Genomic DNA, 13,106 nt, shown 5'->3' on the forward strand with positions numbered 1-13,106 from the left:
CCTAGAACAATACAACCTTCCTAGACTGAGTCAAGAAGAAGCAGAAAGCCTAAACAGACCTATTAGTAGAGAAGAAATAGAAAAAACCATTAAAAACCTCCCCAAAAATAAAAGTCCAGGCCCAGACGGCTATACCAGTGAATTTTATCAAACCTTCAAAGAAGACTTGATTCCTATTCTACTGAAAGTCTTCCAAAAAATTGAAGAAGAAGCAATACTTCCAAACACATTTTATGAGGCAAACATAACCCTTATACCAAAACCAGGCAAGAATGGCACAAAAAAAGAAAACTACAGACCAATATCTCTAATGAATACAGATGCTAAAATACTAAACAAAATACTAGCAAATCGAATACAACAACATATTAAAAAAATAATACATCATGATCAAGTGGAATTCATCCCAGAATCTCAAGGATGGTTCAACATACGTAAAACGGTTAACATAATACACCATATCAACAAAACAAAGAACAAGAACCACATGGTGTTATCAATAGATGCAGAAAAGGCTTTTGATAAAATACAACACAATTTTGTGTTGAAGACTCTCAACAAAATGGGTATAGAAGGAAAATATCTCAACATGATAAAGGCCATATATGATAAACCATCAGTTAACATCATACTAAATGGCACAAAACTGAAGGCTTTTCTCCTTAAATCAGGAACAAGAAAGGGTTGTCCATTCTCTCCACTCTTATTTAATGTGGTACTAGAGGTTCTAGCCACAGCAATCAGACAAGACAAAGAAATAAAAGGCATCCATATCGGAAAAGAAGAAATAAAGGTATCACTTTTTGCAGATGATATGATCCTATACATCGAAAACCCCAAAGAATCCACAAAAAGACTACTAGAAACAATAAGCCAATACAGTAAGGTCGCAGGATACAAAATTAACATACAGAAGTCAATAGCCTTTCTATATGCCAACAATGAAACATTTGAGAATGAACTCAAAAGAATAATCCCCTTCTCGATTGCAACAAAAAAAATAAAATACTTAGGAATAAACATAACAAAGAATGTAAAGGACTTATACAATGAAAACTATAAACCATTGTTAAGGGAAATCAAAAAAGATATTATGAGATGGAAGAATATTCCTTGTTCTTGGTTAGGTAGAATAAATATAATCAAGATGGCCATATTACCCAAAGCAATATACAAATTTAATGCAATTCCCATCAAAATTCCAATGACATTTTTTAAAGAAATGGAGCAAAAAATCATCAGATTTATATGGAACTATAAAAAACCCCGAATAGCCAAAGCAATCCTAAAGAAAAAGAATGAAGCTGGAGACATTATAATACCTGACTTCAAACTATATTATAGGGCCACGACAATTAAAACAGCATGGTATTGGCATAAAAATAGACTCTCAGACCAATGGAACAGAATAGAAAGCCCAGAAATAAAACCACATATATATAGTCAAATAATTTTTGATAAAGAGGCCAAGAACACACAATGGAGAAAAGAAAGCCTCTTCAACAAATGGTGTTGGGAAAACTGGAAAGCCACATGCAAAAGAATGAAACTGGACTACAGTTTGTCCCCCTGTACTAAAATTAACTCAAAATAGATCAAAGATCTAAACATAAGACCTGAAACAATAAAGTACATAGAAGAAGACATAGGTACTAAACTCATGGACCTGGGCTTTAAAGAGCATTTTATGAATTTGACTCCACAGGCAAGAGAAGTGAAAGCAAACATTAATGAATGGGACTACATCAGACTGAGAAGTTTTTGCTCAGCAAGAGAAACTGATAACAAAATAAACAGACAGCCAACTAATTGGGAAATGATATTTTTAAACACCTGCTCAGATAAGGGCCTAATATCCAAAATATACAAAGAACTCCTAAAACTCAACAACAAACAAACAAACAATCCAATAAAAAAATGAGAAGAGAATATGAACAGACACTTCTCCCAGGAAGAAATACAAATGGCCAACAGATATATGAAAAGATGCTCGTCTTCTTCAGTTATTAGAGAAATGCAAATCAAAACTACAATGAGATACCACCTCACACCTTTTAGATTAGCTATTATTAACAAGACAGGTAATAGCAAATGTTGGAGAGGTTGTGGAGAAAAAGGTACCCTCATCCACTGTTGGAGGGAATGTAAAGTAGTACACCATTATGGAAGAAAGTATGGTGGTTCCTCAAAAAACTGAAAATAGAACTACCTTATGACCCAGCAATCCCTCTACTGGGTATATACCCCCAAAACTCAGAAACATTGATTCGTAAAGACACATGCAGCCCCATGTTCATTGCAGCATTGTTCACAGTGGCCAGGACATGGAAACAACCAAAAAGCCCTTCAATAGATGACTGGATAAAGAAGATGTGGCACATATACACTATGGAATACTACTCAGCCATAAGAAATGATGACATCAGATCATTTATAGCAAAATGGTGGGATCTTGATAACATTATACGGAGTGAAATAAGTAAATCAGAAAAAAACAGGAACTGCATTATTCCATACGTAGATGGGACATAAAAGTGAGACCAAGAGACATTGATAACAGAGTGGTGGTTACGGGGGGAGGGGGGAGAGGGAGAGGGAAGGGGGATGGGGAGGGGCACAAAGAGAACTAGATAGAAGGTGACAGAGGACAATCTGACTTTGGGTGATGGGTATGCAACCTAATTGAACAACAAGATAACCTGGACATGTTATCTTTGAATATATGTATCTTGATTTACTGATGTCACTCCATTAAAATAAATAAATAAATAAATAAATAAATAAATAAATAAATAAAATTATTAAAAAAAAAAAGACGCACAAATTGGTTGTTACAGTATAGTCATGGGAATATAATACACAGCATAAGGAATATAGTCAATAATATTCTAACTATGTATGGTGTCAGATGAATGCAAGATTTATTGGGATGATCATTTAGTAAGTTATGTGATATCTAATCACTGGGGTGTACATCTGAAACTAATATAATAATGTATGTCAACTGTAATTGAAAAATTAAAAAATGAGTTAAAAGATAGTAATGTGTTTCTAAGATTCGGACTTCAGAGGGCATCAAAAGGACTTTTAAGCCAGTCTTTGGGTCTTCGCTTTCTTTACATGCTGGCAGTCATCAATATTTATAATGTATGTTAACGTGCTTTGAAAACATAAAACACAATTACAAGATCTTATAATAAAGATGATATTAACAAGAGGGTGATTATAAATAAATTCTTCAGTTCTTAAATGAAAAAATTAAATCTAGTGTATAAGCTACCTATATAGTAAGGAGACATCTTCAGGATAATGAGGCCATTATGGAATACTATGATACAATAGATTCATTTTATTGTTTGCTTACAACTGAAGTCTACTTGGTTAAAATCTCATTGAATTACATGTGTAAATGACTAGAATACTAAACCAATAATATTAAGATCAGAGAAATATCTAAAGAGAAACCACAGCTCAGCTATATTTTATTGAGAAGAGAATTAAATAATCCCACATTTAAGTGCTTTAACTCTTTCTGATTTTTTTGTATATAATAGGTAATCAACAGTTATTGATGTGTCTCTCTTTTAGAAGTATATATTTTATCAGAGTGACCTAAAGAGTTGTATGTACTCATAATTTTTTTTCAAATAAGGTTATAGCTTATTAGATGCCTCACAATCACCCAGGATATTTGTAAGAAATGCTGATGCTGGAGCACCCCCCCCCCCACTACCTGAGACCTGTGAAGAAGGCTCAGTAAACATGCATACCAGGTGGTTTTCATTGTTTTCTGTGCCCAGGAATGTTTGAGAACTGTTTCATAAATTGTAGTCAGACTTAACACAATCAAAGCAAAATGACAATTTAAGTGTTACCACCTGCCCTAATAGTTTTGTCAATTTTGATAGAAGAAGAATAAAAATGTATATAATTAGAAGAGAGACAGAGGTCAAAAGAAAATCCTTAGCGATTAAATATATAAATACACTCACCTGTTTCAGGTGTTTTATGAAAAAATGGTGAACTCCAGGCCTGCCAGTAGCTTTTACCTGTTTCTCGACATCTCAGTTGAAATACATATTTACTGTTTGGCTCCAAATAGAATGTTAACTGTTGCCCGTAAGTAAAATTAGTGTCAAATTCCTTAACCTAAAATGAATGAATAACAATAATTAAATAATACACTGTACTTTATAACAACTTATTTTATTTAGCAGAAATGCATGGAGACCTACTATGCTTCAGGCACTCATCTAGAGCCTGGCAAAACAAAGAGAAAGAGGGGATTTTAAAACATGGCCATAAATAATTAAATACATATCATTCAACATTACAAATGGAGTACATATTATGTTTGACAACTCTCTCAAGATTTTAGATTTCAAGAAAGTCCAAATGGAATATATTCTTAATTTTGGGATAGCTGGCTTTCATGGGATGGAAGAAATGGGAGACCTAATAGCGATTGTTTGATTCCAGTCTTTTTTCTCCACCCCTTTCTGCAGTTGGGTATTAAGATCAATAATTGTTCATGAATGATGAAATAGTTTCATTTGCTAAAGATGCTTTTTAGAAAAAATTACTCATAAACTAAGCTGCTAACTTAGTCCTTATTGCAGATTTATGCAGATTCTATAAGACCTATGATGTATATGCATATATGAGAGAAAATAAAACATTGAAGAAAGCTGAACTGTAAAATTCCAATGGAAGATAAGCAATAAAGTAGCTTACAAATCAGTTTCTGGGGCACTAGAGCCTGCCTTAAAACATAATGAGAAAGGACCCCAAACAAGCTGCTTGAGATGGGAGAGAGAAACCGGGCATTTCTACAGCACCTTCAGTATGTTGCGATTGTGGATTTACTGAACAAGGTGAAGCGCAATTGAAAGATAAACATGAAATACATCTAGAAATGCATTTATGCAGCAGGTGGGAGAAAACAGTTACAAGACACTCATGAAAGAGAACGTTGAAACTGTCAAGATTTTCTTTTAAAGAGTAAGATATCAACTTCATTTAGGGATTCTTCTGTTAAAACCCAACCTTAAAAACCAGTCTTGCCCTGGCCAGTTGGCTCAGTGGTAGAGTGTCAGCCTGGCGAATGAAAGTCCCGGGTTCGATTCCCGGCCAGGGCACACAGGAGAAGCGCCCATTTGCTTCTCTACCCCTCCCCCTCTCCTTCCTCTCTGTCTCTTTATTTCCTTCCTGCAGCCAAGGCTCCATTGGAGCAAAGATGGCCCAGGCGCTGGGGATGGCTCCATGGCCTCTGCCTCAGGCGCTAGAATGGCTCTGGTTGCAATAGAGCAATGCCCCAGATGGGCAGAGCATCACCCCAAGGTGGGTGTGCCGGGTGGATCCCTGTCGGGCGCATGCGGGAGTCTGTCTGACTGCTTCCCCGTTTCCAGCTTCAGAAAAATACAAAACAACAACAACAACAACAACAACAAAAACAGTCTTAACATAAATCTTTATAACTTGCAATGCACTGAAAATGTAAAATGCATGAAAATATATGTGTTGGGAATGTCACACTCCCTGAAAGATCTCATTCTGTTCCCACAAGCCACATCTCTACCCACGGTCCCTAGAATTTTCTTGCTATGTTAATATGACTGGCAACCCCTGGGGTCTCCTGAATCCCAGAGTAGATTTTACTCATGTCAAAAGTTTGACTTTCATATGCATTCTGCTTCCTGTTAGCTTCTCTTAGAAGGGAGTTATTATTCTCCAATATGTCTCTTGCCATTACCTTTATAGATAAGTTCTCTTGAAGAAGTAATTTAAAGTACAGCCAGAATTCTAAACTAGAAAGAAGAATTTATAGAATTGTTATAAAACAAAGTTGTTCCTACTATGAGGCAAGCCAGATGACTGCTGAAGGCCTTGCAACCACAAGATGACACCTCAAGATGATATTTTCAGAGGCTGAAAACAGCATTGAAAGCTAGACCTAACTGAGTGCCTCTGGCGAGGGTATGATCTCAAGTGCAAAAAACAGGACTTTATTTTTTATAGCAGCTAATTTTCAGTTAGATCAGGGGTAGTCAACCTTTTTATACCTACCACCCACTTTTGTATCTCTGTTAGTAGTAAAATTTTCTAACCACCCACTGGCTCCACAGTAATGGTGATTTATAAAGTAGGGAAGTAACTTTACTTTATAAAATTCATAGAGCAAAGTTACAGCAAGTTAAAGCATATACTAATAATTACTTACCAAGTACTTTATGTCAGATTTTCACTAAGTTTGGCAGAATAAATCTTTATAAAACAACTTACTAGGCCCTGGCCAGTTGGCTCAGTGGTACAGCGTCGGCCTGGCGTGCAGAAGTCCCGGGTTCGATTCCCAGCCAGGGCACACAGGAGAAGCGCCCATTTGCTTCTCCACCCCTCCCCCTCTCCTTCCTTTCTGTCTCTCTCTTCCCCTCCCGCAGCCAAGGCTCCATTGGAGCAAAGATGGCCTGGGCATTGGGGATGGCTCCATGGCCTCTGCCTCAGAGCTAGAGTGGCTCTGGTCGCAACAGAGTGACACCCCGGATGGGCAGAGCATTGCCCCCTGGTGGGCGTGCCAGGTGGATCCCGGTCGGGTGCATGTGGGAGTCTGTCTGACTGCCTCCCCGTTTCCAGCTTCAGAAAAATACAAAAAAAACAAAAAACAAAAACAAACAAACAAAAAAACAACTTACTATAGTTAAATCTTTCTTTTTATTTATACTTTGGTTGCTCCGCTACCACCCACTATGAAAGCTGGAACGCCCACTAGTGGGCAGTAGGGACCAGGTTGACTACCATTGAGTTAGATCCTCAGTTCTGCAATTGGGGGCATGGAGACTTCATCTCCATCGGTTTGAGGTAGCTCATTCCTTAGGGTTACATCTAAGTTTCTGGGAGCATCCTTGGGCGAAGGGAAAGAGAATCTTGAACCTATTTAGAGTTCTATAATCTTGATTTCCTCCAAGTCCCAACCTGGGGACATGGCTCAGGGTGAGAGGACCCTTCTCGGTGACTCACAAGTGTCTTAACTCTTTGATTCCTCCTCTTACCCCTGCCCCTGGGCAGTTTCCCCTCTTTCTGCTCAGGGCATCTTTATCTAGTATTTGGTGGAGAAGGAAGAGGGCATGACTATTGGGAAACTTAATGTGACTAATCACATATTCTTCCAAGTCTCCTGTCTTACACTGTACCAGCATTCATACTTTTGAAATGCAAAGGCCAAGGATTTGACCCTCTGCTTTCTGTGCGCTATTCTATTAGCCATTCCAGGAAGAGAATGAACACTTGGTTTTTACATTTTTTAAATAGCTGAAAGAAAATCAAAAGAAGACTATTTCATGATGCATAAAAATTATATAAAATTCAAATTTCAGTGTCCAAAATAAAATTTTACTGGATTGCAACAACATCCACTCACTTATTGTCTGAGGCTGTTTTCATGCTGTACATGCAGAGTTCAGTAGTCGGGACAGAGACCTCATGGCCTGCAAAGCCTCAATTGTTCACATTTGGCCTTTGAATAAAAAGTTTGCCAATACCCTCGTTTTGTGTAATTAGAGAATGAGTCACCATTAAACCATTTACTTGAACTTACAGGAGAGATTTCCTTAAACTACTATTGCTCTTTTGGGCACTATTAAAGACAAGTAATAGGACTAATAACTAATGTTTCAGAATACTCTCTATGTGAAATTGACATTATAAGAATCAATGTAGATGCAAAAATGATTATGGAATAGCCCTGCTTTCCAGGGACTCAAGGATGGGGAAGGATGCTTGTAAACATGCACATGGCAAATGGTCCTGAGATAGTGTACACAGCAGTGGGCAAGCTTCGAAGATATGTAACACAGCAGTGGGCAAGGACTGCTACTGAGCTCAATTTTTGACACCAGTTTGAGATGCCAGAGAGACAGTCCATGAATATAACCAAGTAGGTGAATATTCTTGCCATGGCATCCGCTTTGCAGGATCACCTGAAAAGCTGGCTTATACCTCATAGTCTATATGCAGCTTGGCTAAAAGTGGCTGAGAAGTATTCTCAATGCACTGATTTTGATTTTCAGGTGGGCTTCCTTTGCTTTACCAAGCCTGCTGCATGGCTCCCCTGGAGGTTCAGATGAAGAGTAAGGACAACAGCCAGCATCTACTGGACAACAAATCTATTCCAAGTTATGGGCTAGCTTCTTACAGCCTTTGATCATCCCCACAACCCTACGAGGTAGGTGCTTATCTGATTCTTATTTTAGGAATAGGAATAATCAGACACAGAGAAGATAAGAAACTTGCCCAAAGTTGTACAACTAGATTATTAGAGTGAGTCTTTGACTCTAGAGTCTGTGTGCTTAGCCACAAAGCTTTCCTGGTAGCTGCCTGCCACTTGGAAATAAAGAAACCTTCCTCTAGCAATATCTGAAGAAGGTAGAGCTGAGATTGAAGAGCAAATCTGCAGTCCTTTATGCCCTCCCACTTTTCTTGACTCTGACTTCCTGTCTCCCTACATGGAGGCAAAGACAACACTTTATTCATGACCCAGACAAAATTGATGGAGTAGCAAATGTAAAACACGAAGCTTTGTTCTGGCTGTTATTGACTGGACTTGGGTCATCAGGGGTCCCTAAACTTTTTACACAGGGGGCCAGTTCACTGTCCTTCAGACCGTTGGAGGGCCGGACTATAAAAAAAAACTAATCCCTATGCACACTGCACATATCTTATTTTAAAGTAAAAAAAGAAAACGGGAACAAATACAATATTTAAAATAAAGAACAAGTAAATTTAAATCAACAAACTGACCAGTATTTCAATGGGAACTATGCTCCTCTCACTGACCACCAATGAAAGAGGTGCCCCTTCCGGAAGTGCAGCGGGGCTGGATAAATGCCTCATGGGGCCGCATGCGGTCTGCGGGCCATAGTTTGGGGACCCCTGATCTAGATAGAAATAGGAATTCACCTTTTTTTTCTGTGTGAGTGGTTACATTTGGAAGAATCACAGCAGAAGGGATAGAATACAGGTTTTGGGTTAAAACTTGTTTTTATTTTTCAAAAAATTTTGGTGCCCAAAGTGATGTAAGGTCTGTGTGCAGCACTTGGTTACTAGCAGTATAAAAATTTAAAGAACCTGGCTTAGCTCTTTTGAGCCCATTCTGTTATGGAACTGATACTACCTATCACAAAAGATTGTTATGAAGGTTAAATGGGGTAACATATTTTTGTAGCTCCTTCATTTGCCTGTTCCTGATTAAAGAGGTTTTGAAAAGTGAACTCAAATTTACCTGTTACCAAGTCTCACAGTAGCACAGGTACCTCCACCAGGGGGAGCAAAGAACCAGGGTTTCAACCAGAAAACAGTTGGTTTCTATAAACCTATTCAGAGATGCTGATAATATAATTCCTTTGTATTTTCTAAACATTCTTACAGCCTATTACCTCCTACTTATGCCAAAAAAGAGAGTTTCATATTCTCAGTACAATCCTATGACTGTGACACAGCACAAAGGCCCAGGTTGAGCAAAACCCTAGCTGAACTCAAAATCTAAGACAAGGAATTAATTAGGTTGTTTTCAGATTTATCTAAGTTCCACATAGACAAAAGAGTGGCTGTGGGTTTTTGTTTTGTGTTTATCTTACTTGTCCCAGGCTTTAAGCGTGGGGTTGCTGTTCACACAGATGCCATAATTATTTAGTTAAGGAGTCCAGAAAGATCGTCACTTGTTTATTAACCAGATGATGCAGCACGTGGATTAGCATCTAAGTATTGATATAATCCAAACAACTGTAAAGTTCACATTTCTGATTTAAATGAACAAGGGTAAGTAAACAAATTCACATGACGAATTTGTTTTCAAAGAGCAATCTTTAGAAGATATCATGAGGTCAGCATCAATAAAGCTTTATCCTCACCTTTTTTCATATTCTTTAAACACATTGGTCTACAGCAAAACTGATGCTTCAGCAAAGCTGAAGCAGAAGAAGGCTTCGGATCACACTCATCACCAAAGATTAGTGTTAAATACATTTAACTCCCTAAAAACTGGTAAATTCATACATAATACATAACTTTTTTAAAAAAGAGGATTGTTGGTTTTATTTTCTTTGGATTAATGATTAATGTATTCAATCCACCATCTTCACCCAGAACTTTCTAACATTCTCCTTCCTTCCTTCCTTCCTTCCTTCCTTCCTTCCTTCCTTCCTTCCTTCCAATTCCCTCCCTCCCTCCCTTCTTTTCTTTTCTTCTCTTCCCCTCCTTTCTTTCTTTCTCTTTCTTTCTTTCTTTCTTTCTTTCTTTCTTTCTTTCTTTCTTTCTTCTTTCATTTTCACCCATCCCCCTACCTCTCTCCCCTTTGACAAATATCAAATTGTTCTCTTTATCTATGGGTTGGTTTTTGTTTTGTTCTCTTTATTTATTTTTTTTAAGATTCCAAATATAAGTGAAATCATATATTTGTCCTTCTTTGTCTGATTTATTTCACAGTATAATGCCCTCTAGTCATCCATGTTGTCACAAAGAGCAAGATTTTATTTTCTTTTATTGCAGAGTAATATTCCATTGTATTTATATACCACATCTTCTTTATCTATGTATCCATTATACATGATAATAGCTTTTAATTGAGAAGAGCCAGACAACTCTATTTCTTAAAAATTTTGATTAAATGGTAGTTCATTGCAATTTAAAAAATAAAATTGCATTAATATTCAAATACCCCAAATTGGAACTTTTTTCTCAGACTGTGGTTGCCTTATAGCTCAAATTAGTGAGTTTTTATTGATGTTTACAGTGCTGTCATGTGATGTGATTTTATTAATGAATCTTGTACCTGTGGCCTCTCCTAAGACAGTTGATAACTTGCCATTGGTTTTAAAGGATGATTAGTTTGTCTAGATATCTATTTTTTAACCTTATGCTCATCTAAACCTGAAGCCTAAACTAGTAACAAATCTTATATTTTAAATTGCATATTTTTTCATTTAAAAAGACACCCATAAATTTCAAATTCTTTATGAACAGTTTTTATTTTTCTGGATGCCTGTTAAATTTTCAGCATAGAATCCTTAACTTTTATATCCATGACTACTAGTGTCAATTTCACCCTAGGAGGCACTGAATTACAAGGAGCTAAGTAGATAGGAATCACTTAGCTAAACATTTGTCTGTTTAGCAATTTACAAAAGGTAAGAAGACCTTTTCAGAAAACATGTCTCTGTTTGGAAGCATATCACAATCATTATTAGAACTAGAGTGGTTTGAATATCACACAAAGAATCAGATTGAAGCATGTAAAATAGGTCATTGTTAGTCCACTGTGGTCACCAGCTGTTGATTATCTCTTTTTCATTCACTTACATGCAAAAGAATAATGAAAGTGAGATCCCAAAATGGTGACGGAGTAGAAGGACAATCCAACTGCCACCTTCCAGGACCAAATTGAATTACATCTTAATTTAAGAACAATCATCTTGAAAAAACAAGTTTGGACTAAAGGAAGAGGACTGTAGAACCAAGGATCACAGAAGAAGCCACACAGAGACTGGTAGGAAGGGCAGAGACTTGGAAAGGGCTGTCCCACTCTCAGGAGTGAGGGGCGGCTGAGGGTCTGAAGGGATTCTCCCTATGGGGAGGGTCACCCTGAGAGGTGTGGGAGCTCAGCCCTAGGCCTGGAGCCCCAGCCTAGAGCCCCAGAGCCTAGAAGAGGCGCCCACATAGCATTTTGCAGTGAAGAGAGCAGTGTTTCTGTCTGCGAGAAAGAGACTGAGTTTCTGAAATGCAGGTTCCATCTTAAAGGGCTCGTGCAGAAAATTTCAATCACAGACACTTAACTGGGGTTCCAGTGGAGGGAGAGCTGAGAGGACTGGAGTTGCATGAAGAAAGTCTAAAGTTGGAGAGACACTGTGGGGGACAGCCACCAGAACCTTTATGCTGAGTCATTCTCCAACACTGCAGTCGCCATCTTTCTTGGGTGGAGCAGTCCCCCCTGAGTGGCATCAGCCTGGGGAAAAACAACTGCTCTGCCCTCAGGAGTCTTTCCTGCTCCAGTCAGGGTGAAGGGTCATTCTGAGAGCCCAGGAAGCAGGGGGTGCCTCAGTGACTCAGTTTTCTGGTGTTAAGGCCAGAGCCACCAGAGCCAACCCCAACCCCTCATCACACACACACACACACACACACACACACACACACACACACACTCCTGAGTCTAAGACTGGTGCTTCCACCTCACTGGAGACTCGGTTGAAACTGTCCAGAGGGAGGGTAGACCACACCTCTGGGTGTCAGAGGCCATACCCACTGGACTCCTGGGGCTACACCCTACTGAGGTCTGTGAAAAAACTCTGGACAGACTGACACCTGGGATGAGAGGCAGAGCCATATGCATCACCTTTCCTAATCCCTGAATTGCTATAGGCTCTAGACTCTAGCAGAGGTTTTATTCAGTGGCCAAGCCCAACAAGCAGCCAGCAGACAGAGGTTGCAGAAGGATGGATTCAGGGAAACTTGGACTTTTGAGTGGACTTTCCCCCAGGCCCAGAGTGGGTAAAAGCCAGCCCAGGTGTGAAGCTGGTATTTCCGTGTGCACCTGGGCCCAACTAGAGTCAGCCATAAACTCTGGATTGCTTCTAGCTCCAAGAAGGTTGCTTAGGGCATCACGGGCTGTCTCCCACTGGTTTGCACTGGGTTTCTTACAAGGAGGCCCAGGGCTGGCATATCCAGTGGCCAGCTATGGAGAGTACCAGTTCAGGACCTAAAAACCCTTGCTAGAGTGGTATCCTAAGGAAGGGTTCCTCACACCTGGCCCAGCTGAAGTGAGTTCTGCTCTCTGTGATCAACACGGGCACAGCAACGTATGTGCATTGGATAGGGTGGAGCTTTACAGTCAGCTGGCCTGGGTGATGAATATCCTACCCTGCTGGGCTAGACTCCAAAGGGAGAAGGAAGAGAAGCTTGGAGCATGGACATTCAAAGTGTGGGTCACTATGTGCCTATTGTTGGATCTGGTTGATGGGCTTAGCCACTTTCTGGGGGGGCACAGTCAGCCCCAGGAGAGGACTCTCTCAGTCTTCCTCCTTGAGACCAGGTCTCATGATCTGTAAGAATCATGATTTTGC

General features: G+C 39.1%; 1 protein-coding gene across 1 annotated transcript in view; it reads right to left on the bottom strand.

The window, feature by feature from the left end:
- Positions 1 to 13,106, bottom strand: part of IL23R (interleukin 23 receptor) — a 101,886-nt gene that overhangs the window by 35,150 nt on the left and 53,630 nt on the right. Inside the window, exon 8 of the mRNA XM_066264984.1 lies at positions 3,993 to 4,149. Within this exon, the coding sequence (XP_066121081.1) occupies positions 3,993 to 4,149 (157 nt within the window). The remainder of the gene's footprint in view (positions 1 to 3,992; positions 4,150 to 13,106) is intronic.

The sequence above is a fragment of the Saccopteryx bilineata genome, chromosome 3, assembly GCF_036850765.1.
Source record: "Saccopteryx bilineata isolate mSacBil1 chromosome 3, mSacBil1_pri_phased_curated, whole genome shotgun sequence".
Classification (NCBI taxonomy): Eukaryota; Metazoa; Chordata; class Mammalia; order Chiroptera; family Emballonuridae; genus Saccopteryx; species Saccopteryx bilineata.